The sequence below is a fragment of the Podarcis gaigeae genome, assembly GCF_964106915.1.
Source record: "Podarcis gaigeae genome assembly, chromosome: 6".
Lineage (NCBI taxonomy): Eukaryota > Metazoa > Chordata > Lepidosauria > Squamata > Lacertidae > Podarcis > Podarcis gaigeae.
In genome coordinates, this window is record NC_139682.1 from 57,727,521 (window position 1) to 57,753,134 (window position 25,614).

Consider the following 25,614-nt stretch of genomic DNA (forward strand, 5'->3'; position numbering starts at 1 on the left):
ACTGTGTAGCCTCCGCTTAAGCAGAATATTAACTACAGGTAACACAACTTATGCACATTTAACTTGTGTGCATTCAGCGTGGCTTTAAAAAAAAACCAAAAACAAAAACCTGGCAGTCCTGCCAACCATTTGCACCCAATGTGTTTTGACTAGATGCATTCTTTTTGTTAGACAGCTACCTGACATGACAAAGGTACAGATTTCTGCTAGTCTTCAGTGGAAATCTGAAGTATAGGGCAATTTCCTGAGTAAAAAGCCAGCAAAATGACATCTGACCTCTTTTCACAACCTAATGATCAGACTGGTCCTTTTTTGTGTGTGAGAGGAATAAACTTTATTCCATTGACCAGGACTCCCCCCCATGAGAACTGCCTTTTCTTTTCCAGTACCAAGTGCCTTAGGAATTAGTTGGACAAATCCACACACAGCTAAGAGTGCACAGTTGAATCGCAGCTGCCACCCCACCCCATAGAACATTCCATTAAACATATATCATATCCATTTTTCATCCAAAAAGACTGGCAGTAAAAGTGATCACAACATAGAAACATGTCACAATTTACACAGCAAACTAGATTTGTTGCATTTGGTTTTTTTAAAAAAATATTCTTCAGCAGATTCAAGTGATAGCAGCCAGAAATCAATAATCAACCAATTGTTGTAGTTGAAAACGGTAACCATCAACTCTGTACAAGCAGAAAGAGGACCAGAAAACAGCCTGCAATAATGTTATAATGTATGGTGGTAAAACAGAACATTCCTGGGGTTGAACGTTCTGTTTCAGTCTGAAAAGAGACCATCTTTTCCATAGGAAATGATGGAAGCGCCAATGCCTTTGGACAAACAGGAGTGATACTTTTTAATATCACCTCTGTTAGCACTCGCTTCTGGTTCAACTTAAAAGTGAAGATAGGTGCTGCATTAAAAATGGGGTGGGACATCAAAATTTATTCAAAATTTTAAAACACCACATTTAAAATTTTGGAGGCTTTTGATAAAATATCTGAATTCTGCCACATTTCAAAGAAGACACGTGTCTTGAGAGAAGCAAATTCAACTGAAATGTCATTGTTTTGCACATGCAGTGTTACCAACACGATTCTTTTGACTCAAAACACATGGCAGAGAATTCCAGCTGGAAGATGTATAGCTGTTTCCTTCAGCAGTGAAGTGACCTGTAATATTCACAACCAGTGCACAACTTGAAGAAAGCTATTGTGTCAGATCAGGTTTTGCAATAGTACATCAAAGTGAAAAGAAAAAAGAGGCACTTTTTGGCTGTTTGTGCCTTTGACTTGGCAAACCTTTCTACAGTGGAGGTAACCCAGGCACTCTACAACTTCCCCTCAATTCATGTGCATGGTGCATTTCATTTAAATTAAGGCAAAATCCTCAAACAAAGACAAAAGCAGTGCAGAAAAAAATGTGAAAAAATGAAAAATTGGCACAGAAGAAGCTAGTACCCAGAGCTGCTAAAGACATCACTTAACTGCATTTCACATGGGAAAACTAAATTGTACCCATGTAGCTCAATTGGTTTCCAGTTATTAAGGAACAAATGAACCTGTTGTATTTTCAATGCTGCCTGGCCAAGCAAAACAAAGCCTACAATCTTTGCCTGTGTTATTGTTTTTTTTTTTTAAAAAAAAAAGATTCATATGTCCCCATGTCACTCAAGGAATCATATACAGCCAATTCCAACTCTCAAATTCAAAAGCATAAGCAAATGATTGCAGATCACATCATTAAGACTACAATTTATTCAATATGTCTCCAAGTGTTAGAATGATGATTTAAGGAGGCAAAACAGCAATAAAATTCTGTCTTAAAGTGCTTTTTTTGTTTTTTTGTTAAACTTACTCATCAACATTTTTTTTTAAAAGATCCATTGATGCCACAATACATAAATGTATTCTTGGAATAAACAAAGCTACTTTATTGCTCTTATCCATTTACTTTTAGCATCAGGAAAAAAAGTTACCAATTTCAGACTTCCTTGTACCAAAACCATTCCATAAGGAATAACCATCCTTACACAAAAGGGCTGCAAACCCTTTCTGCAAAGCGCTATACAAATGACCTAGGAGACATATTAAATACAAAGGTCCTTGTGTAAACTGATTCTTAACTAATAATTTACAATGCCAAGTGTAAGTCACACATTTTTACATAATTTTGAATATCACTATTCAATATTTTCAGAAAGATTAAAAATTTGCCCTCCATACCTAAAGGCAGTCAGATTTTTTTCTTCTTCTGTATAAAAACTGAAAGTTTTTTTTTTGCAGCATCACAGAAAAGCAAGTTTTTTTTTACATTCACTCATTAAAGGTTCACATAATAAAAATTTCAACCACTTGATATTTTTCCTTAAATTGGTAAAATCTTGTGACAGATTTTTAAACTCATGCTTGGACCAGCATCCCACAAGAACCACAAAGGATGCTGGGACTTCCCCCACAGCCTGATGCTTAAGCTTCTCAGTTGGAGAATCTCTCTTTAGGAAGAAGCATGGCCACTTTTTCTTAGAAAGCTTCACTTCTAAAAGATGAAAGCGGTGGGATTTTAACAATATCAAGAAAGATGCCAGGGGTTCAATGCTTCCGTTGAACGCTTGTTCTTCAGCTTGCAGCTAACCACTAAGGATCCACATCATCAAGGTCACTTTTAGGTTCACCAATCATCATTGGGGACACTGTGCCCTTTCAAAAACACAAAAGAGTTAGGAAAGCATATGTACTCTTCCAAGTATCACATAATGCAGGGGTCCCTAGCCTTCTGGGGTTTGAAAGCACATTTGGAAATCTGAAGCAGGCAACACAATACACCCATTTCACAGAAGGAATAGGCAGTGCCGAGACCACCCTCACCCAAATAAAACAGATACAGATAAAAGCAGGCAACCTCCTCACCAAAACAAGCAAAACGCCCTCCAACCAACAAAAAACACGCAAACTACCTCCCTCAAAACAAGCAAACAGGCAACCTTCACGAAACCAAAACAAGCAACTGAACAAAAAAGTGGGTGGGCAAGAAGCATTCTGGTGAAAAGGAGACAAGATGAAGGTGTGACTAGATGCATGCCCTTTTATTTCTACCCATGGAAAGTGTGTGTGTGGGGGGAGCCAAATGCTCTTTAAAGAGTATTGGGAGGGGCAGTGGGTCTTAGCAGGTGCCAAGTGAAGTGTTTCAAGATGCTATGGAGATCATGGGCAGTACCTCGCAGACCCCAGGCACTGTGAACTATCACCGCATAGCTGGCAATTTAGAACTACTCAGCAATTATTTTGCTGATCTGAATGGCACAAGCGTAACCAGGAAGGCGCACTATGGTAAATGTATGCCAAACCACATTAAGCCTCCAAGATGCTGCTGGTAGAGCTAATTCTTGCCTGAGTTCTTTAAAGTCTGAGGGAGTGAATTTCATCTAAGAAAGTAATGCGCTTAAGAACTCCACTATATTGCTTAGAAACTGATGCATCTTAAACCAGGCTAGTATCAAACCTATCTTGGCTATATTGTGAAACTGTTCTGTGCCTGTTACCCTACGTATTTCAGTATTCTGATGCTTTGTGCTTATCACTCTTTGGTGCTAGACTAGCCGGAAGTCAAATCAAGCTGGGCAATAAGGCCTTTAAAAGAAAGAACATTGCACATGGTTCTTGAGGAAGACAGGTGGTAAGGTCCTACCCAGCTTACAAAAGTTTACATTTCAGTTTTTGACAGAAGAATGCACAAGCTCAATTCATTTGCACTGGGTGGGGTTTAAAACTAGTTGAAACCATGTGGGGAGCTACTTGCACGAATGACTTTCTATATGAAGCCATCTCTGCGAAACTCTCAAGTCAAGCAAGCACTCTCACAGCTTCTTGAATGCATGAATGGGAATTATGGTTGTCTATAGAAAACAACCCGTATTATAAAACAGGTGAGCTTCTGGGGTGGAATTCAAGGTGGTAGGAGCCCTCGAAAGTTTTCAGCATCAGGTTATGCAAAGCAAGAACGGTGAACGGAAATCAAACCATTTCCTAAGTATTAGTCACTCGGCTTTGAAGAGGCAATGCCAATTAGGAAGCCGACAGCAGCAAGCATGCAGGTAACGGACTCAGAACCACCTTGTCCTTTACCTGTGGTAGATGTCTGCCACCATTCTCATTGGCTGGGCTGCTCTCGGATCCGTTACTGCTTCCTGATTGATCCTTCTCATTCAGCAAGGCTGTGGCATATGCCAGCGTGTCCTAAAGGAAATCCACAAGACTTAAGAGCCAAATAAATACTTTTTACACAATGTTGCTGGTCACCAGGAATAAGAAATGCAGTACCTGCAAACAGGCATAAATTGACACTGGTTCAAATATGGCAAACTGGTTTTTGTTTTTTTAAAAAAGAGCATGGTAGTGATACCATATCAGAGACTTAACAAAAATCCCTTGCTATACTGCAGGGCAGGGGCTCCTTTTTCTTAGCCCATGGGCCATATTCCCTTCTGCGCAACCTTGGAAGACCACATGGTAGTGGAGGACGGAGCCAGAAGCAAAAGGGGAGGAGCAACAAACACAGCTTTCACCTTTGCATAGTCGGCTAGTTCACACACAGTCTTCATCTTCTGTTCAGGGACACTAACGGGCCAAAGCACTCCAAATGCAAAAGCAGAACAAATGAGGAGCGTGGCCTGGGGAGAGCGCCGAGGGGGAGATGCAGAGAGAGCAGGAGAGTTGGATTTGGCTCCCGGGCTCCAAGGTCCCCCAGCCCTGCCGTATGAGGTTTATTTTTTAAAAGAGCAAACTGGAAAGTTATGGCACTTCAGCCCTGTTTCACTGTTTAAAGCAATGGGAAACTTGAAATTATTTAAAAATCAGCCATGCTAATGAATTTCAAGCCTATGAAGATTGGCAGTGTATGCATACACGCATGTAGCTTGCAGCATTTGTGCACCAAGTATGCTGTGCACAAATAAATAAAACTTGGCAATCATCGGCCAATATTACATAGTAATTAGACGGGAGAGTTCTGCACACGACAGCAAAAATGCTAGACAGCATTACCATTTTCATTATATTTGTATAAACACACACACACACACACACACACACACACACACACACACACACACGGTAACTACAGCCCACAGAGATTCTTTGTAAATAGTGTCAAATTTAGGCTGACCTGTGCAGAAATAGTGCGCTGAAAGGTTTTGGCAGTTGAGGTTTCATTGGATACATTACTCTGTGGAGCCCAGTAGTGTTCAGACATCTAGAGAAATATGAAAGCATCCATTAATGGAAACTGGAACAGTACTATAGCCACGTGAATAAACTTTTGTAACGAAAGGGTTTAAATTACCTTTATTTGAAGCCACTGTACAGCCCAACTCCAATGATGGGAATTCTCCTTGAAATAATCTTTAGCAGCAGAGCACCTTTGAAATCCAAAGCAAATTATTAAAACTATTTATCTAAAGGTAATTTAGGATCACATTCCCTTTTCATACTTTATGAACTGTCTGGCGGTGAAATTCACTGCCTTTGCTTGTGTGCCACAATACAGAGCAGGATGGAGTCCAATGTTTCAGAACGTCTCCAAAGTACAAATTCTTCCAGTTTACAAAACCTTTCCTTCCTTGTCACACGGGGCAATTCTTTCTTGTCACAGTCAGTCAGCTGAGCGGCTATGATGCACTGCAGTGACAGGACGATTTTACAGATGACAGAACATCACTATTTTTCAAACAGCACGGGCTTCATATTTGCTGTTCTGTACAGTGGTTTTTTTGAGCCTGCTACTATTACAATGCAACTGAAGGCACAGCATTGAACATTCTTTAGGTATCCAAACAACTAGTCTTTCCTGGATCACAGGTTCACAAGAAGCAGACCCTTTATCTAGATTATAAATGGATCCTACACATTTTATTTGGGCCTAAAAAAGGATAAAAGAGAACTGGCAAAGACACAGCTGCTTCTTATAATCATGTGACTTAATACAAACAGAACACACCGACTTCCATTTCACTGAGTGTTATACTTACTTCTGAGCAAGAGTGACCAAGAATTTGACACACTGATAACAGCGACTGCTGTCCACATGGTTATTACTGTGGTGCATCAGTGCTGTTGAAGAAAAAGAAAGGAGATTAATCAGTATTAAAGACTTCAGGAGTGGGCCCTGCCATAAAGCAGGGAGATTTGATTCTACATCCTAGTTTGGGCTTCATGTCAGACCACTAATCAGAGTGTAGAATCTAAACCATGGTTGTAGTTTCAAAACGTTCCACAGACAAACCATCATTTCTAGAAGTTTTTCATAAATATTTCTCACTTTCATTGAGCAGCACCAGCTTCTGCAGACAATAGCTGTAACTACGGTTCACTAACTTAGACAAAAGCATAGTTTGGTGCAATGTATGAATTTAGCCTATGATTCATGTCTTACTTAACAACAAAATGTCAAGACCCCCTTTCTAGTTAAAACATGCAATGAGCTGTGGGATTACAACCTAGGTTATAATAGAGCAATTAAAGATGATGAAACTTGGTTATCAACATCTCCCCCCCCATTACCTACAGGATTTCTGTTCTTTTGATGCTACCTGCTTCTGACGTAGTAGTCAAAATGATAAAAAGCGCTTCTGTTTCTATATGAACCAAGTCTTCACAATAAAAAATAGCTCCTTTTGAATTCACACATCATAAATTTGTTTCTAATTCTTCACTTGAATATATTCAAGGACAGAAATTGTGGGCACTATCCGTTAGCTGTGGAAGTGTAAGGCTGCTTACGCAAATGATCTCCACCCCCCCCCCCCCGGCTTCTGTACAAAATGAAAACCCTGTCCAGAGGTTTTTTTTGGTGGGGCTGAACTGTTGTCACTGGAAGGGGGAAATTCACCTCTCCTGCATTGCCACTCTGTATCACATAGCCCCATCACCCCCAAGAGAGTTTTCAGGTGGAAAGAAGAGGAAGATTGCTTGTGCAACCTGCCTTTCACTTGTGCGACCACTGGATTTAAGCCATTGATTTTCTTACTGCCAATTTTTGTTTTGGAAGTTTCCCACAATTTCAAAGTGATTTGCCAGGAAGATGAGAAAAAACAAATCCTCTTTTGCATGCATATAAGAACCTACAAGGTTCTTTGGATCCATTAACACCTCACAGCAGGTTTACTCACCCAGCAATCCATTTTCAGTCTCAAATGCAAACTTGACCCGCTCTATTTGCAAAGGATCTTCAATAATCTGCGAAAAGGAACAGAACAATTAGTTTATACAGACACTTGGAATCTATCGTATAGTTATACATTTCTTGGTTGTACCCAATGAAGTCTTTCCACTAGTACAAGGACTTCTGCCTGCAAAAAAGGGCTTTCTCTTGATTCTACCTTGGCTAGATTATATCCATTGTTATGTTAGCAAGATAACTAATATTATGACACTGCAAAAACCAGATAAGGGAAAATCCCTGGTTGTATAAATTGGTTGTATAAATTAGTTTCGTTTTTGGCATCTATACTCCAATGCTTATCGACTGAGTGAACAGCGTAACACAAACAAGCAAAAAAACCCCTGTTTGTCATTAAAGTGTGTTCACTTACCAATATCTCATGGAGAAGCTGGAAGGTGTTCTTCAATTCATGGGGTGGAGCAGTCTCCAGCTGATTCTGTAAGTTGAAGACGCAGATTTAAGCAGGTGGAAGGACACGCACATGAATATCAGATTTAGGATAACCATTCATATATGATTTTGCATTTTTAAAAACCCCTAAATTATAACAAGGTGGGGGCTAGATATCTGCACTTTTATCAGAAGCCTGTGTCATCAGAGAAATACATTTAAACATTTTTTTTCCCAATTTGTTCTGGGGAAGAATTCTTTATTTGTGATTTTTTTCTGAAGAGCATTGGTTCAAAGGATAGGGTGCTGGAGGACAGGCAGCAGGAACCAAACATATAGAATAGGAAAATTAGAGAAGTGAGAGGAGTGCAAACTATGGGCTAAAACACATACAGATCTCCTGCTTCCTGGAAACTAAGCAATTTTTGTTTGTTTTGCCATTTCAAATATAAGCGTTTTGCTCTCGTAAAAGCAAGTAAGTTACATTTATAAATATGAAATATGTTGCACTATGACCTAGAAGACCAGGGTTCAAATGTCCACTTGGCAATGGAGCTCACTGGGTAACCTTGGGCCAGTCGCAGTCTCTTAAATTAGCCTACCTCACAGGGTTGTTGTGGGGATTGAGGAAGGGAAGAACCATGCATGCCACCTTCAGCTCTTTCGCAAAAAGGGTGGGATAGAAATGAAATTAATATGCATGCATGGAGCGCATGGATGAATGGAGGAATATGCCAGAAGCTCTGGCTATTCGTACCTTTTTGCAGAGCCTTTTCATGTGCTACAATAGTGAAGTGCAAATAAGCTCTTTCATTCTGAAGAATTGGCATCTGCCAATATGGAGATTCTGCAACAGGCAATTTGATTCTGTACTGCACAGAGCTGCTACGGACACAGACACCTCAGGCACCAACGTAGAACAGGCCGTGTTTTGAACGTGTACCCTGACTGGTTTCTCCTTACCTTGATGAAATGCAGCATGGTAAAGGAAAAGTGCTCATTACAAAAGCAGCAGTACACCACCATCTCAATGAGGACCAGCAGCGATCCAGTTAGCTCCCTTAATGCGTACATCACCTAATGAAGAAACACAAAGAGTCAGATTAGGCAGGCGTTCTTTCTTAAAATAAAAATAAAAAATCCAGCTTTGGTAAGCTCGTAGATTTGCTCTTTTTAAATGTTCTTCACATTTAAGACACAACCCAAGCCTCATAATTTATAGGCCTAAAACAGTACCTTACCTCCATTAAATAAGGCTTCCCCTCAGGTAGGAACAGTAAAGCTTCTACTTCTTCATGGAGGGCCAGGAGCGGCCCAGAGGTGGTAATGCTAAGGGGTGAATGCAGAACACACAGACCAGGAGCTGAAAAATAAACAAAATGAAATGAAATATGGAGGCAGGAAACACGCAGAGGGACGAGTGGTGGAGAGGATAGCAAAAACTGATCCACGTGATTTTCGGCCTTCCTGAACAAATACGAGGAGACATTCCCCCACCTGCCTGCCTCCTGAGAAAATAGTTGAACCACTACTCCTTTTTAGTAGCAACTTTATATGCAGAGAGTAAATAGCAGGGGTGTGCACTGGTTCTGTGTACTGCAAATTACAAGGTGAATCAGGGTGATTTGAGGAAGATTCCCACATCAGACTGTGCTACTAGCATGGTGCCTCCAGATGGCTCTGTGCCCTCGATTCCCACCCCTAGCCTCCCAGAAACTAAGTCAAGCTGACTGGGGGAAACTCCCAAAACTCGGAAGGGTGGAGAGGTGGTGGAATCTGAGAAACAGGTCTAGCTTTGAAACACTGATTTCTTTTCCCAGAGCACTCCGATCAGATATTTAGAGGAGGGGTTGAAAGCTATTTCTTTACATGTTTCATTCTTTGCAGTGAATGGAAAGATTTCCATTGTATGCCTCAAAGTGAGTGGGAAAGGGGCTGAAGACCAGCCCTTTGACCCTAATGGTAACAGGTCCTTGCTGGGAGAAAACCCCATTTTCCTACGGATTTGTGTTGTTTTGCAGCAACCCCTTTCCACGCAAGTCTCCTTGGGAGAAGAGAATTTGCCTCCAAATGTCTGTGGGAGGCAGAAGCTCAACCCCCTAACTACAACCATTTGGGCACAAGGGTCTTTGCTAGGGGCGACATTCCCCACACTCGATATTTCCTGAGAATCTAGCACTTTTTTCTTTGCCCGCAATTCCTAGTGTGCCCACCCTAAAATGGTCAAGTCTGTCCTTGTGGGAGAAGCGCTGTGAAGCTTCATTCCCTCACAGAAAGGGTGACTGTGCATACAAATTTCACCCAATTCTGGAAGAAAATGAAAAAATGTATAACTTGTCCTTTGATGGGAAAAGAATCTAACCTTTAGGTGTTCCCTGGATATAAATGCCTAGTTTGCAGTCTTAATCCATTCTGGAGGGTCCTCCAAGCAAGGACCCACTGGCAAATTTAACCCACTTCTGTGAAAAGGGAAGAAAGTTACAGCTGTTTTTAGATTCCCCATTATCATGAAGGGGTTGAGAAAACAGAGCTTAATTTTTAACAGATCTAAATTGGCTCTGCTCTGAATAACAATGGGTTGAATTGGAAAGACTGGCTCCAAACAGATCAGGCTGCTTCCCAAAGCTGCAGATTAAAAGTTGAATATGGTGGCTGGTGTACACTCCTTCCAAAGAGTCACTGAAAACCAGGAGTTGCTCTTGGTGGGTAAACTGAGGAAGTTTAATCTCTTTACTGAAGATCTGCCAAGCTGCATTATTAACAGCGGCCATTTAGTTTTGTGAAATAAAATACTTACCCACATTCCTTTGTGATGAGACATCAGAGTGCAAAACAAGCAGTGCCACGGTATTATGGAGGAACCCAAACTCTCGAGCTTGTGCTGAACTCCATCTGCGATTCTGTTTTCGTTAGGCAATATTAAAAAAAAGAGTAGAAGATTATTTTGCAAGCCCTGCTTAAACATCATTGCCTGCACATACTTTTCAGTTTTGTGTTTTTTCTTTTCTTTTATTTAAGGGAAGAGCATTTCTAAAACCAATCATATGCTTGCTTTAAGTAAGCAGCAACTGTGTTCATATCCTAGTAGCAAAGTATAGAGTGCTATATGGAAAACTCATTTTGAGTTTCCAAGGTAGACTCAGTTTTATGGTACAGCAGAACCTAGGCATATCGCACCATGAATCGGGTTATGCTGCAAGTAGGCACCCGTTTCTGTTTGATTAATGCAAAAAGCCTTCTATCAGCAACTTGTCCCAACAATGGGCAGGGTGTTCCAAGAGGGAGAAGCAATGCATGCACCAAGTTCAGAACGGGGCTGAGTTGTGCTGAATCACCTACAGGCTTGAGGCAGTCAGTACCAGCAGCTGCCAAGGCAGGCCAGACACATGGCTCTGCCTCCCTCCTGCCTCAAATGCTGCTGGCAGCGCAGAGCTGGGGCCAAGGGAAGCAGCTGCAGGGAGTCTGGCTGCTTTCTTGCACATATGATTGCAGGGGGAAGAGGAGCACACAGATTAAATTTCCTTGGCTGCTTCTGTTGGGCTCTCAGGTACAGGAGCAGTGGTGGCAATCGGAAGACAGAGTTCACAGTGGTTTTAATCCCAATGGGTAGTTTCTGTAACTGAGTATATGAACTTGAAGGCAACACAAATATTCTACCTAGACTACTGGATGATATTAAGCACCTCATTACCTGGTTATTCTGACGGCTAGGACCAAGGAGAAAGTTGATCATATGCCTCAAGGCAGAATGTCTGAGAAGGAGATCACAAGCTCTTATACCCTGCTGTGAAAGGACAAACAGAACATAGGGTCACATCTGTTTCCATATGCAGAGCATGCCTGCACATTTTAGATTATGGTTCCTTATTATGCTTCGTACTTTCCAAAAGCACGTATGATTAAATTATATACTACTGACTGGCAGGGTTTTGAATGGCTCCACAGCACCAGATTCCCTGTGATTTGCAGATAGTTTTTCTTTCAGGTTTGCTTGCTTACCAGTTTAACAATAGGATGCCCTGAACACAAAGGAAGTCCTGACAGCTGGAAACACATGCCCTAAAGACTGCAGCAGACCATTGAAAAGCACCTGGGGAAAGGCATGCTCTCCAGTCAATAGGGCTTGATTTGAGCACCTGTAACAGGTTTAAACTCTAAATGGCTATATAAGAAATCTAGAAAAACAATCTACCTTTATGTGGTAATGGTAATGTTTTCCCATAACATAAATTTGTCCTAGGACATAGGGCAAATAAAGAGAGAAGTGGAAGAGTGAGTATTTGGTTTACCTTTTGTACAAAATTGTTGAACAAGAAGAAGTACTGGGCACAGTTTTTGCAGTTCTCAGGGACGTCCTTGTCCAGCAGACCAAGCAGCACATCCACTAACTGATGCAGACTTTTCAACTGTTGAAAAGTAAAGATGGGAAGATCTTGTATTATCAGGAAGGCGGATTTAATTAAGGCACATTTAATAATAAGTACAAAAGGCACCTACTGCCTATGGATTTATTAGGCTTGCTTAAGACAAATGCCAGGCAGCTTGGTTCAGCTGGCCATTGGGCATTGCTTCCTTAACACCCCCCTGAACAATTCTATTACATATCCGCCTGGCCTTTGGCTTGGAGCCAATTTGATTCCCTCCCTCCCTCCCTCCCTTTCTTTTTTCCTTTCCTTCTCCTCCTGCGATGAGGCTACATTTTAATATTTTAATGTTTCCATATTTTAATGTTGTATTTTAATTTTGTTTTTAAGTTGTAATCATTCAATTTGTTTTTATTATTGCTTGTAAGCCACTCTGAGCCCGGCCTTGGCTGGGGAGGGCGGGGTATAAATAAAAATTAATTATTATTATTAATTATTATTATTATTATTATACATTTCAGGACTCACACATATCCTTAGAACAAAATAACTTTATTTAAGAAGGGCGTCAGTTTATACACTCTTAGAATAGAAGGTCTATAACACTTTCAAGTCTGACCACTGGCCCAGCAAATTTAAGTAAAAACACTCAAGCTTAAAAAGCTCTGTATTGAGCACAGCGACAACAACTTTGGTGCGTGTCTATGCAAGGAGCTAAGCAGGACATTTAAGCCTCTTTCTTTGACCACCAACCACCTCCTGAGATTTTACCAAACGTTGCCCTTACATTCTCAAATGGATCTCTGCAGCCGTAAGAACAGGAACTTATTTTTTCAAGTAGGAGTTTCTCACAACACTTAATACTGCACTTAGACAAAACCATCACAGAACCATAGGATTTGCAAATGTCTGAAACTAGTCACAAGATTCTGGCAGTGACAGACTAAAGAAATACGACAGAAGAGCAAGGGCGGCAGAGGGGTGGGGAACAATTAACATAAACCATTAATGAAGCAGTAGAATACAATTTTCTGAAGTGCAGTGAAATGTTTCGCATACCAGCAGTTACATATTACTGACCTTTTCCTGATAAAACAAGGCACTGTCTAAGGTTTTTTCAAGAATGGTGGCTACAGCAACTCGCACCTCTCTTACACTGCATTCCAGTAGAAAAGTCCTGAAAAATGCACACATGCAATAAAAATGAAGATGCGCGTGATAGAATCCATCTCTCTCATGTGCTAGTAGAAATCTGCAATCCCTGCCTTTTACTCAAGTGTGAAATCCAATATTTACACTTCTTTGAGAGTAGAAAGACTTGATACGGTCACTTAATAGCCAAACTGAAGGTGCCTCATAGAATGTAAATGATTTCTATGTGCGTCTGACAGGAATTCTTCAAATCAGCAGGACTTAATACCATAACAAAATAGACAGATTAAAAGGAAGCAGTAATTGACTGCCTAAAGCAATGTAGATAGGCTTTCCACTGAAAGTCGTTCAGTGTGACAGAGCTTGTCATTTGGAGCAGACACATGCCTACACACACACACTGACTCACTGTGCACTTAATGGATCAAGCAATTTTTATATTCATGTCATAAATTATATTTCCTGCCAGAAAGTATATCTAAAAGGCTATCTGCCTCTCCACAAGTAGATCATTCTCTCATATGGCTTATTCATCCAAGTATACAAATTTTTGGGTACATGCCTCTAATGAAGATAAGCGAGTAGTATATAACAGTTAGACTTGTGTACTTATATTGATACTTACTTTATGAGCTCTCGCCCTTCTGCCTCAACTAAATATTCAACCAACCATTGACAAGCTTCAAAACTTTTAGAAACCAAAGCATCAATGGTTGCAATCCATTCTTCTATGTCAACCCTTAAAAAAACACCAAAAAACAATCACAGTAAAGGTCAGCAAGACTTCAATATGTGAAATATACGTTTTCTCTCTTTTAAAAAGCTTTTAAAAGTGTTACCTGAGTTTTTTCTTGGTTCGCAGACACGTCTGGAAGAGGAACTGGACTGCTAGTTGTAAACTTACTCTTGCCATAGATGGATAATGGGGGTGCTTTAACTTTGTCTAAAAAAAAGAAAGTGCATCACATAACACCACAAGTACTGGCCTTTCTGACAAGATTATTAAACACAGTTTTCAGACTGGAACTGAGATGGTGCCAAAATAGTTTTAGGATGGCACAAGAAGGTAAAGAGAATTATCTGAGGTTTCAGAAAAATGCTTTGTCAAATGTCTGGTGACTTCCACTCTTCTGCTAAGCTCCTTGGTGTTTAAAGCAAGGGGGAAAACAGCTTCCGTCCCTTGGATTATGCTCTGGGAGCTGCAATCCAGCACAAACTTTTCCTCATTTTTTGGAACTTCCTCTTTAGCTCAAACCAAACCATGAGTGTGTGCAGTGGCCTCAATATTTGCCTTGTAACTGTATGTGTTTTAAAATTCTGATCCATTTTCAAATTGCTTCCTGCTATTTGACTTGATTTGGTTTTGTGTAAACAAAATTCTGAGGTTCCCACTCACTATAATGGAGAATTGAAAAATGGTATAACTCCCCACTCCCTTTGACCAAAGTGGATGAAATTTACAAGGGCGAGGGAAGCAGATATTTGTCTCTTGCCTTTTCTCTTCATACAATAATTAAAGGTGTGTATTAAATGCTTCATACCAGCCTTTTCATTCCAGTGGTTTTGTCCTCTGATGGGTTTTACAGGCCTACGATAAGCCATACAGCCTTAGGGTGTCTAAAATGTTGGCTGCAGAGTTTTGGTGTTTCAGTTTTCTTTGTTAAAGCAGAGCAACACAGGAGCTAACATATATGTGTGTGAGTAGCTTCTAACTTCTTAAAAAGTCCTACACTGCTGTGCTTTGACAAAAAACACAATCTAGAGCCCTTCAACATCATTTTGGACAGACTCACTTCTTGCAAAGAGATGTAGGAAAAAATAGATATATGAGGGAAAAGTACAGAAACAATGGGACAACATAAAGCTTTGTGGGATGCTTGATCCAACTTGGTGGAGGGCAGCCCCACAAATCACCTTGTTATTTGGCCCCCACACAGGCAATGAACACCCTAAAAGATATAATCACAGACTGAACATATGTTTTACTGCAGTTAAGTAATCAAAGAGGCCACAGTATGCTATATCAACAATGCATTCATTTTTTAAAAAGAAGTTTGCTGCTGGATAGTCTTAATTTCTCCCCCTCTTCCCACTGAAGACAGTTTATCTTGTTCTGGCTCCACTGAGCCTCAGCAATTCACTTCACTTAGTATCTGAAAGATAAAATTCATCACTCACAGCATTTAATGAAGCTAACGATAAAACAAAGCTAAAATAGTCACTGCTGTAGACATCTCTGTTCTTCATAAACTTCAGGTTTTCATCTCTCACCATCTGCAATGACAATACATGTCTGGTTTTAGAAATAAAAGTCAAGGATATGTTTAGAATTTCTAAATCTTTCTTACAGAAAATATGACATTTTTTAAACAAAAGCATCATTAAAAGCAGGATGTTAGTAGCAATGTATATCTCATGCTGTATGTTTGAAATGGCATGATTTGGGCTGAATTATCTGTAATTATCACCAAGCTAATCAAGTCATACTGGAAAGGCTCACTGAAAACATCAGGCTCAGTGGGCTGCAGCAGTGAGATTAATGGCAAATTCTATGTGAAGAATTACCAGCAAAATAAATAGAAAATAGAACTCACATTTATTACAGTGCCATAAAACAGCAACTAAACTTTCACATGATTTTCTGTCATGGATGCTTCAGCTGAGATTCCTGCATTGCAGGGGGTTGGACTAGATGACCCTTGGGGTCCCTTTCCAACCCTACAATTCTATTATTCTATGTTATAGTGCTGGCAAAGATACACAAAGGGGCAGCTACAATTGAGTTGTCCACTGAAAATGACAGACATATAGGCTTACAAGAGAGAACTATTTCTTCACAAACTGTGATTAATTTATTATCGATTCCTACAACATGAGGAAATGGTCTTCAATTGAATAGCTATAAAATGAAGTGTCACCTCTAAATCTACGAGATTAAATTTTGATTTTTGTTTTGCTCCAGAACAAGTCAGAGAGTAAAAGATATACCTATATCCATTACACTTAGAATTTTATCTATTGAGCTTGTGAATACCTGATAGTTTCATAATGTTATCTAGCTGCCATTAACACTGTTTACCTGATATATCCGAACTGGCATTTTCTCTACAAATAAGCCTTTTTTCTCCCCTTTCTTGACCAGCTTGGTCAAGATGGACAAGCGGTCACTGCTGGGTCTATGGGGCCGTGGCGATGATTGTGGTGAAACATCTGGTGAAGATGGAGCAGACCTAGGAAATAAAACGCACGTAAGCTCAATTCTGAAAATATATTCTTCCATTTGCTTGACAAAGTGCAAAGCCAAAGTTCTCAAGTATGTTGTGCATCTAGCAATGCACATTTGATCATAACTTTACGTTCTGCGCATGGAAGGCCTGAACTCATTATATGGCTGATTGTGGCTACAATCCTGCATCCTTTGCTAGGGCAGCAGGCTGTGGAGCAGTGTTTTCTAAGAAGCCAGTGTAGCTTCTCCTCCTTCGTCAGGTCTCCAGGGCTGTTTACTGCTGTGGTGCTGAGTACATTGCTCTAAACAGATGCTCCCATGCATTCAACAACCTGCCAAGCCCTCTCTCACAGCTCTGCTTCTGCTACTACTAATACGCTGTATCTGTAATACCCAATGATGTTCATAACTGAACCATTTCTTTTTCATAATGAAAATAGGCTTCATAGAGTCAGCTGGCCAGCCTCCTGCTAGTGGGGAAAAATGAAACAAGGTAAAGAGAAAATCAAAGGTTTCTCTGACTAAATGTTTTTTGGCCGTTTTAGCAGGATGTGAGTTTCATGGTGCAAGTATTCACCCCCAAATGGTTATGTTCTACTTTTTCAAGGTTGTATCTTTAAAAAGTTTCAATACTGTAGCTTGTACAGTCCTATTCCTTCATACAGCACCCACCTCCTAAATGTCTTGGATGCCCCTAGTCATAAACATACACACAGAAGCTGTCCTGAGCTTATGCGTAACCAAATTATAGCCTCAAGAGTACTCCTCTGAACAGAAGATTATAAATTCTGCAGAGGTCCCTCATGGAAGGAATAAGCTTCTGGTTAAGTAGCTTAAACACACACACACACACACACACACACACAGAGAGAGAGAGAGAGAGAGAGAGAGAGAGAGAGAGAGAGAGACTGGAGGGGAAGCAAGATGTTCTGCTTGTGCAGGGATCAGATAACCGGGGTTAGAGGCAGGTAAACTTACAAAGACAGGTCCTCAGCTTCCTGACGCACGACGCTAACTCTGCTTTTCTTTGGCAAAACTGGCGAGTTCTGGTCAGAGACTCTCTGGTAGAAGAGCATGTAGGCATTCCAGTAGCGGCGGCGAACATCAGGATATGGATTTGCTGCGAAGAAGAGATATCCTTATAGTTGACTGACCTGATTCTTGCAGCAGGAATACTGGCCTAACTACAACTTTCAGGCAGTTGTTAATGGAAATCTACACATTCCAACGGGGAAAGAATAAATTGCTGATTAAGGGGGTCCACAAGCAATTTGGGTTGGGGGGAGTAACTGTGGTCATTAGACACAGCTGCTGAAAAAAACATAACATTTTCCATGGCATTTTATTTTCCAAATGCAGGTGGCTCACTTCCATTTCACATCAAACATTTTGGTCCCCCTCACCCCTGGGCCAAGAAAATGCATGCATGCTTCATAGTGTGTGTGTGTGTATGTGCTGCCAAGCTATGGGTACATGCATAGAAGCAATACACTACACATCACACACACATTTCACGCTGTTTCCTACATGAAAATGCCTTATGTGTAGAAAAACCATGTATTTGTGTAGCAGCTCTGAACACACCAGTTACACTCTTGAGTTCCCAATTTGTTAAGGAGCCATATGAAAAGGATAAAAAACAATAGGGCAGCAGCCATACAGTATGTCAGTAATATGATTAAATTTTTCTGAAGACAGATGCCAAACTTTCACATACATTTGTGCAACTTTTAAGCAAAAGGTTGAGACTTCTGAACCTGTCTTCAAAAAACCTTGCTATAGGAAATCAGGTTATCATGAAAGAGCTGGAACAGATAATGTAAGCTTCTTTTTTGGTTAGCTTTTTATTTTCACCACATTTTTTAAAAAAAATATCTTTGGAACAATATGGGTTGGATGGATCTTCTAGAGCATATTTTAGTGGGGCTGCAAGGGGAGGAGAGGAAAGGGCAACCTGATTGTGCAAGTTTGGATGTCACCCTTGATATTTTTCCAGCATAACATAAAATGAATTTATAAACCAAGTGCAAATTTAAAAAAAGAGTGTGAATAATCCAAACGTGCACTGATCCCTCATCAATTTAGCGGCACTAGAAAATAAATCAATTCCACATTTTCTAGAAAATCTACATTAGCAACTGTGATCCTGTAACTCAGCCCTGAAGTGAGTACGATTTAAATGCAGGGAAAAATGATAATGGAACACAAAATTTATACTTACACTGGTCATAAACTTTGGGTCTATACTCTCCGCCAAAGCATTCATACTCCAAAGTTTCATCATTCAACTCAAATTCTTCAACAACTGTGTCATTGAATTTGAACCATTTTCCTTTCCCACATCCCCTGTTGGTAACACACAGAAACACAAGCCATGTTCACTGTCAAAGATGATGACTTAAAAACCTCAAAAACTTTATAAAGATCATCCCTCCTGTCACAAACATCCTTTGAAAGGAAGATTCTGGTTTTGTTTTAAGCCAGAGCTACCCCATTACATTTACAAAAACTTTCAAGCATTCTGGTATACTTTCATAAAGGTAAAGGTAAAGGTAAAGGGACCCCTGACCATTAGGTCCAGTCGTGACCAACCCGGGGGTTGCGGCGCTCATCTCGCTTTATTGGCTGAGGGAGCGTACAGCTTCTGGGTCATGTGGCCAGCATGACTAAGCCGCTTCTGGCAAACCAGAGCAGCGCACGGAAACGCCATTTACCTTCCCGCCGGAGTGGTACCTATTTATCTACTTGCATTCTGACCTGCTTTCGAACTGCTAGGTTGGCAGGAGCACGGACTAAGCAACGGGAGCTCACCCCGTTGCGGGGATTCGAACGACCAACCTTCTGATTGGCAATCCTAGGCTCTGTGGTTTAACCCACAGTGCCATACAGAGCTTTAAAAAGTTCTATACAAAAATGATGCATTTGCCAATAGGGAGTTTGCAGGTTTAACACTGCATGGTCTTAGCTGCTTTAAAGTACTCAAGCAAAGAACTAGTAGAGCCCCTCCAGAGCAGACTATCTCCTTACCTTCTATCTTTGATAAAGGAATAGTAGTGCCCTGCATGGGCCTGACCGCTGTGCACTATCACCCCAACCAGCTCATAGTTTTCTGTAGGGGCCACTTTCTTCCGTGGGGATCCTGCACCTCCCTGATCAACGTGTCGCCCATTGTCGCCAACTTCCGAGGAAGAATCTTGCCGGGCCATTCCTGAAACTGTATAGGGTTCCATGTTCAGCATCCAGGGGAACTGTTCGAAAGGAAACACTTCCGATTAAATTTAAACCTGAGCCCTATTACTTGTTTATAAACCTCCTGTAATTACCTAAAACACAGGGCGCCTAACCTTTAAAGGTTGAACACAGGAAATAGTTTATGGGATGCAGAGTCATAGAGCAAATCTGTTTTTCCATGACTCAGCATGGAACTTCCGATTTTTTCCAGTGAGGAAGATTATGGACTTCAACTCAGAAAGCAAGCCACAATCACTTCTTTTGAAACTCTGCAAGCACTATTAGTAGTTAGGGCAGGGAACATCAAAGGCCTATCAGAGGGACAGAGATACACCGTGGGCAACATGCATACTTGGAACAGAATAAATAATGGTGAGAAGGAAAGATTCCATTCCAGAAAATGTCTTTACAGAAGTAAAGAGCAGCTGTGCTTACCTTTATCTGTTCATCGTACTTAATGGAACGTCCACTTTCCCAATCAAATCCAAATCTCATGAGGTGGATCACCAACAAGCTAGGCAGAGCTTTAATGCATGTCCGCTTTACTGTAGTTCTCTTAAAAACAGAAGAGAGTCACCTCCAGCTACTCATTTTAGCATCAGGGAATGCATACTTCCTGCTCACTGCAGAGAAGTGTTCTTACAATTATGGATTTAGGTTGATAGAATCAAAGAGCAGGAAAACTATTTTCTAAAGACTAACTACTAATTCCTTATCAAATCATTTACTACACGCCTTTTCTCAAAGGCAAAAACTTTCAAACATACAAATATTTTGTCTCTACTTTGCCTAGGACACCAATATTCTGAAGTGACCCCCCCAATATACATACACTACCCCAGTACTCATCGAAGGAAGCGCAGAATATCAATGTGATAAAAACAAGCGCACATTAAATTTGAGGGCTTGGACTAGACTCATTCTCTAGATCTCTAAGTGTACTAACACACCCTGGTTGCCTCTCCCTTAGAATATCACAGGTGTTTTAACTGTCACTGGGGGCGAGGGGGGGAGCATTACCTTTTCTTTACATTTCTCACAGTAATATGCATTACTTCCTTCCAGAATTTCTCCTCTAACAAACTGATCCAATGAAATTTCCAGGCTTTGACATGAAGTGACTCCTAGATTGAGAGCCATAAAGGCTTCCTCTCGTTCATACCTACACCAAATTGGATAATGAAAAAGGGTTAGACTGCAATACTACCAACTCTATTGTTTCATGGTTTAAGAGATGTCTCTTTTTGGCAATATCTTTAACAGTCAAACCCATTGCAGATTTGAGGCTTATCATCTCCTTTGATGGTTTACAGAGCAATCTTAAGTGTAGAAAAATCTTAATTTACACTGGCTTAAGTTAAGCCTATTTCCAGCTCTATGAAGGAAGAATATGATTCACACCACCCATTTTGCTGGCTAAGTTCTGCCAGGTTGTGAGGCCACATGCAAGGGTTTGGAAAAGGTCTAAGTCTCTCCTTGCCCTGTTCCACCTCTGCCAGGCCCTCAGAATGCCTCCCTTTTTTGAGACTTCTGTCGGCAACCCTCTGGCTCAGACAGGGTGAAAGACTTCTGCCAGCATATCCCCAGCTGAGGAAGCCCAAAATCTGCCAGAACCAAACCCATTCATCCCAGAGGATCTTGAGTTTGGATTGTACTGTAAGACGGCAGGCTATAGACTCATGGCTCCATCCCATTCTCCCTGCAATTTCAATCCTGGTGAGGGTTTGCTGCTTAAAAACTAACCATGGTTACTATTTGTGAAGAATTAAGAAGTAGTATAATTACAGATGCAATACTAACCATATTGACAAGAAAATGGGAGTGGGGGTGTCAAACAGGATAGGGGAGGCGGGTGCCACAGAAACAGATCTATGGCAGCCTTCCTTCACCTGGCAGCCTCCAGAGGTTTTGGATTCCAAATCCCATCAGGCCCACTCAACATGGCCAATGATCAGGGATGATGTGAGTTGTAGCCCAAAACACCTGGAAGGCACTAGGTTGGGAAAGGGGTAGGAAAGAGACTTCCCAGTCAGACACCATCTGCTGGGAACATGTTTTCCATATTTGCAACCAAGCTGATGTGTTTTATTTCTACTTTTAGAAATGAAGAATTGGCAACGGCTCGTATAAACCCTAGCCTATGAGAATTATAAAGGCTTGAGAAATTAATTTAGAAATCTAATGTAATGTTTTGACTGAGAAGTGATCGGGCTCCTCTCCCACATAATCCAGGGGAGGATAGAAATGGTTGAGCCTTGAAAGAGCTCTGTGCTGCTGTAGAACAGGCAGGGTTTGGACTGGGTAGGCCATATCCCACGGAATGTTGAAATCTGCCGAATGACTGACATGGCCCTGCCTGTGGAAAGGAGAATTCCATGCCTGAATCATGCTAATATGCTAGAGAAAAAGTTGAGGGGGGAAATTGGCAGTGTACTTATCAAGAGATTTTTCTCCTTTAAAATGAAGTCACTGAATGGCACTAAACAAAGATGAAAATCAAGTACTTCCAGTAGTTCCAGTAGTTAACATTAAGAGTTCTTTTTTTCCAAGTAGGCTACCCGTAACTAGGAATAACCTAGTTAAAATTCACCCACCTATGAGGACAGTCCTTGCAGATTTTCTGATCGGAGTAGATTCCCTGGAAAGTGTTCTTAAATATTTGGTCTCGTCCTATTTTCTGTAAGAGATAAAAAAATGCTAATAGCAACGGGCTTATACATGAAGCGGCTGTTAATGAAAAGAATTACTGTGCAATTATAACACCATAACAAACATAAAAATAACCTTGAGGTATTCATCCATCTGATCTATAAGACTTGTGAAGAACTCATAAGCATCTTGTTGTTCACGCACATAGAGCTCCTTGTTCCACATCTTGAAGATCTAAAATATAAAATGTATTCCATAGAGTCACTGCTTTAAGATACTGAGACTCTTAAGGAAAACAGCAGATGCATCTTAGTTCCCTGGAAAAAGCTTGCCTCCTAGTGGAAGGAGAGGAGAACATGCCAGTGATCTGCACCACGGGATTGTGACCAATAGGGAGAACTATATATTACAGTTGCACCTTGGAAGTTGAACGGAATCAGTTCTGGAAGTCCATTCGACTTCCAAAACATTCGGAAACCAAAGCACGACTTCTGATTGGCTGCAGGAAGGTCCTGCAGCCAATCAGAAGCTGTGGAAGCCCTATCGGACGTTCAGCTTCCAAAAATAGTTTGCAAACTGGAACCGTCGCTTCCAGGTTTGCGGCATTCGGGAGTCAAAACATTTGAGAACTAAGCTGTTCGAAAACCAAGGTATGACTGTACATTCAAACAGGTAAGAGCCCTTTTAGTATTGCTGCATTTCAGTATGTTTAGACCTAAATCTACATGTTAAAATTGGGGGTGGGGAGAATTACCTTCCAGAAATTTTCAGGTATGTAATACTGCAGCTTGCTCTCCATTAAGTGACCAAAGAGTGACTGAACTTGATAGAACACATTGTCATCGGGATTGTCCATGTCATCGTCAATCGAAAGCAATGCCTTTGGAAACAATTGACAAGGAAAGTTATTGAAAATGCATCACACTGAGGAACAGTTCAGTTTCGCCAGGAGTTGGTAAGAGGTACTTAATATTAATATTCAACACACTCAAAGCTTCCTTATTAGCTATTCCCACCTTCAACAAGCATACTGGTTGGGAAGATGGAAGGGACGAAGAGTAGGGCCACATGGCTGGCCTCACTGAGGCTTCTCACCAAACTGCACTACCTCAAAGGACTGGAATTCATTCTGTCCCCTTATAGGAACTGGATGGAGGAGAGATCACAAGGCTCCCGTATCTGTCCTCCAAGCAAAGGAGAGCAAGAGCCTGGGCTTCAAATGCCCATGTGTTCCAACTATGGCCCAGGTGGGCCCAGAGGTATTCTTCAAAGGAAGGGGAAAGAGGGCGAGCAAGCTCCAGCCCTGTGTTTAGCCTCCAAACCTTTTCAGAGAAGAAAAGGAATCCTGCTGCTGTCTGGGAGGCTCGGGGATGATGGACCAATTGTGTGTGGGCTTCTCCTGTTGTTCTGTTTTTGGTGCTTGTGTTTGTGTGCAATTTGCTTTTGTTGTTTGGGGCTGGGTGTTCTCCTTGCTTTTAATTATTTCCAAAGTTATGCTTTTGTCACTGTTGGGGTATGCATGTTTTGCCTGGTTTTTACTGTGTTTATTTTGTGATGTATGTGTTTTTCTGGGGATGCTGCATGTTTGCTTTGTCTGTATTTTGTCATCTACACAAGTGTTTTGCCTGTGTGAGCGTCAACAGTTTTTATTCTGTGACATGCGCATTTTATGGTGTCCCAGAAAGTTTTGGATTTCTAAATGTGCCTGAGCCAAAACCCTACCACCAAGGTTAGAGATCCCCTCATTTACTACATATAAATCTCAGCCTTGTAATTTCTGAACTAGGTAGTTTTTGATTTACCTCAGAGTTGTGGCCCATTTTCATGATTCAGTACTCCTTCCTTCCCAGAGTCCATACTATATGTGTGAAGTTAACAGGTATCCCAAAAGAATTTGCTTTAAGAACAGTAAATAAAGATTACCTCGGGAAGTCCTGGCTGCATATAGAGCTGTTGGAAGACTGCATTCATGTAGCATGTTGCACCTCCATTTTTTAACCCCACAAATCCTGAAATGGATCGACCGTCTACAGGGGGGAGATACTGGAAGAAAGGGAGGCAGAGAGCAGAAATTTGTAGCAAAGAAGATTTAAAGCATTAATGGATATAATTTTTAAAAAAACTGAATATCCAAGAGACTTTCCAAAAGTATTCATTATGGTCCCTTCCAATGCTACAATTCTATGACTGTCATTATTTAATCCATTCTGAAGATCTGACATTTAGCTTCATATATACATAGCAGGAATGAAAAAATTTACTTCCATTGAAGTAACCCACTTACATCAAATTCCTTGGAAAGAGCTGGATCAAGCTGGTGATGCATAGAGAGCAGCTCTTTTGTAATAAGCTGTAGATTTGAGGGCGAGCTATCTGCCAGCATCACCAGCACTTCATATGCTGCTAATCGGCTATTCACTGTACTGCACCTAGAAGGGAGCAAAAAGAATCTGTTCGTGCTGCATATTCAGTTTTCATACTAGCAAGATATATCAAATGACCTACTTCCAATAGTTGCCACAGGGAATCCAAGTAAAGTTTAATGCCCATCTGTGCAGTCCAATTTTAAAACCATTCAGGGCATTTTTATTTCCTGGACCAGTGGATGTTATTTATTTTGCAGAGGAAGGCAAGGAATAAAAAAAGTCTGTGTGCTTATCATTCCCCCCTAAAGAAAAGCTGGTTCCGGGATGTAAATAAAATGACACTTAAGCAGAAAAGTACTTAGATTTCTGCATAAAATCCCAAGCTCAGTGGCTAAGTTAAGTTACACCCATAAGAGAAATTTACGAAAACAGTTAACCCGATTTCTTTGTTTCTGGGTATGGCATTCAACATTTTGAGGGAGTTATGGACTGTGATAATGCACGGGTTAGTTACACCGGCCCTATGGTCCAATAAATTGTTCAGATGCCTTTGTGCTTCTGAAAGAGGGATTGAGCTTTGCTTTTTAAAACAACTGAGCCCTTTGGATTTTGTAACGGACCAACTCTAGCCATTCAAATTATGCACAGTAAAAATAAATAGTTCTGGAAGAGCATTTACAATATTGCTTAATAATCTTCAAGAATTTGAAATGTGATTCTCCACAGATATGGAACATCATGTTCTAAAAATGTAATAAAGGACATGAGAGCAATATAGATGATTTATAATTGAGTAGTATTTCAATATGTTTCTTAATAGCCTCTCTCAGGAACCACATTTATTCTCAGTTATTTAATTTCTCGGCACACTCAAGCACTGCTTATGAAGTTTACTTTAATGTCTTTTTTTAAAAAAGGAAATTGTTCCATTCTGCACAAAGCTGATTGACTATTCAAGAATGGTAGATCCAAGCCCTCTGTGCTTCTTTGTTTAATACAACAAAAGTCCTCATGC

At 40.7% G+C, this 25,614-nt stretch overlaps 1 protein-coding gene across 2 annotated transcripts in view; it reads right to left on the reverse strand.

Moving 5' to 3' along the window:
* Positions 1 to 308: 308 nt before the first annotated feature.
* USP24 (ubiquitin specific peptidase 24) overlaps positions 309 to 25,614 on the reverse strand; it is a 74,211-nt gene continuing 48,905 nt past the window's right edge. For both annotated transcript variants that reach the window (XM_083742730.1, XM_083742731.1), the window contains exons 41-67: positions 24,518 to 24,662; positions 24,157 to 24,276; positions 22,988 to 23,113; positions 22,369 to 22,467; positions 22,179 to 22,261; positions 20,605 to 20,746; positions 20,020 to 20,139; positions 19,381 to 19,601; positions 18,575 to 18,699; positions 17,332 to 17,473; positions 16,207 to 16,357; positions 15,306 to 15,401; positions 13,967 to 14,070; positions 13,753 to 13,866; positions 13,056 to 13,152; positions 11,901 to 12,017; positions 11,303 to 11,395; positions 10,409 to 10,511; positions 8,853 to 8,974; positions 8,575 to 8,688; positions 7,592 to 7,657; positions 7,169 to 7,235; positions 6,029 to 6,110; positions 5,344 to 5,419; positions 5,167 to 5,253; positions 4,128 to 4,238; positions 309 to 2,702 (exon numbers count right to left, since the gene is read on the reverse strand). In XM_083742730.1, the coding sequence (XP_083598856.1) occupies positions 2,640 to 2,702; positions 4,128 to 4,238; positions 5,167 to 5,253; positions 5,344 to 5,419; positions 6,029 to 6,110; positions 7,169 to 7,235; positions 7,592 to 7,657; positions 8,575 to 8,688; positions 8,853 to 8,974; positions 10,409 to 10,511; positions 11,303 to 11,395; positions 11,901 to 12,017; positions 13,056 to 13,152; positions 13,753 to 13,866; positions 13,967 to 14,070; positions 15,306 to 15,401; positions 16,207 to 16,357; positions 17,332 to 17,473; positions 18,575 to 18,699; positions 19,381 to 19,601; positions 20,020 to 20,139; positions 20,605 to 20,746; positions 22,179 to 22,261; positions 22,369 to 22,467; positions 22,988 to 23,113; positions 24,157 to 24,276; positions 24,518 to 24,662 (2,986 nt within the window). In that variant the 3' untranslated portion in view covers positions 309 to 2,639. The remainder of the gene's footprint in view (positions 2,703 to 4,127; positions 4,239 to 5,166; positions 5,254 to 5,343; positions 5,420 to 6,028; positions 6,111 to 7,168; positions 7,236 to 7,591; positions 7,658 to 8,574; positions 8,689 to 8,852; positions 8,975 to 10,408; positions 10,512 to 11,302; positions 11,396 to 11,900; positions 12,018 to 13,055; positions 13,153 to 13,752; positions 13,867 to 13,966; positions 14,071 to 15,305; positions 15,402 to 16,206; positions 16,358 to 17,331; positions 17,474 to 18,574; positions 18,700 to 19,380; positions 19,602 to 20,019; positions 20,140 to 20,604; positions 20,747 to 22,178; positions 22,262 to 22,368; positions 22,468 to 22,987; positions 23,114 to 24,156; positions 24,277 to 24,517; positions 24,663 to 25,614) is intronic.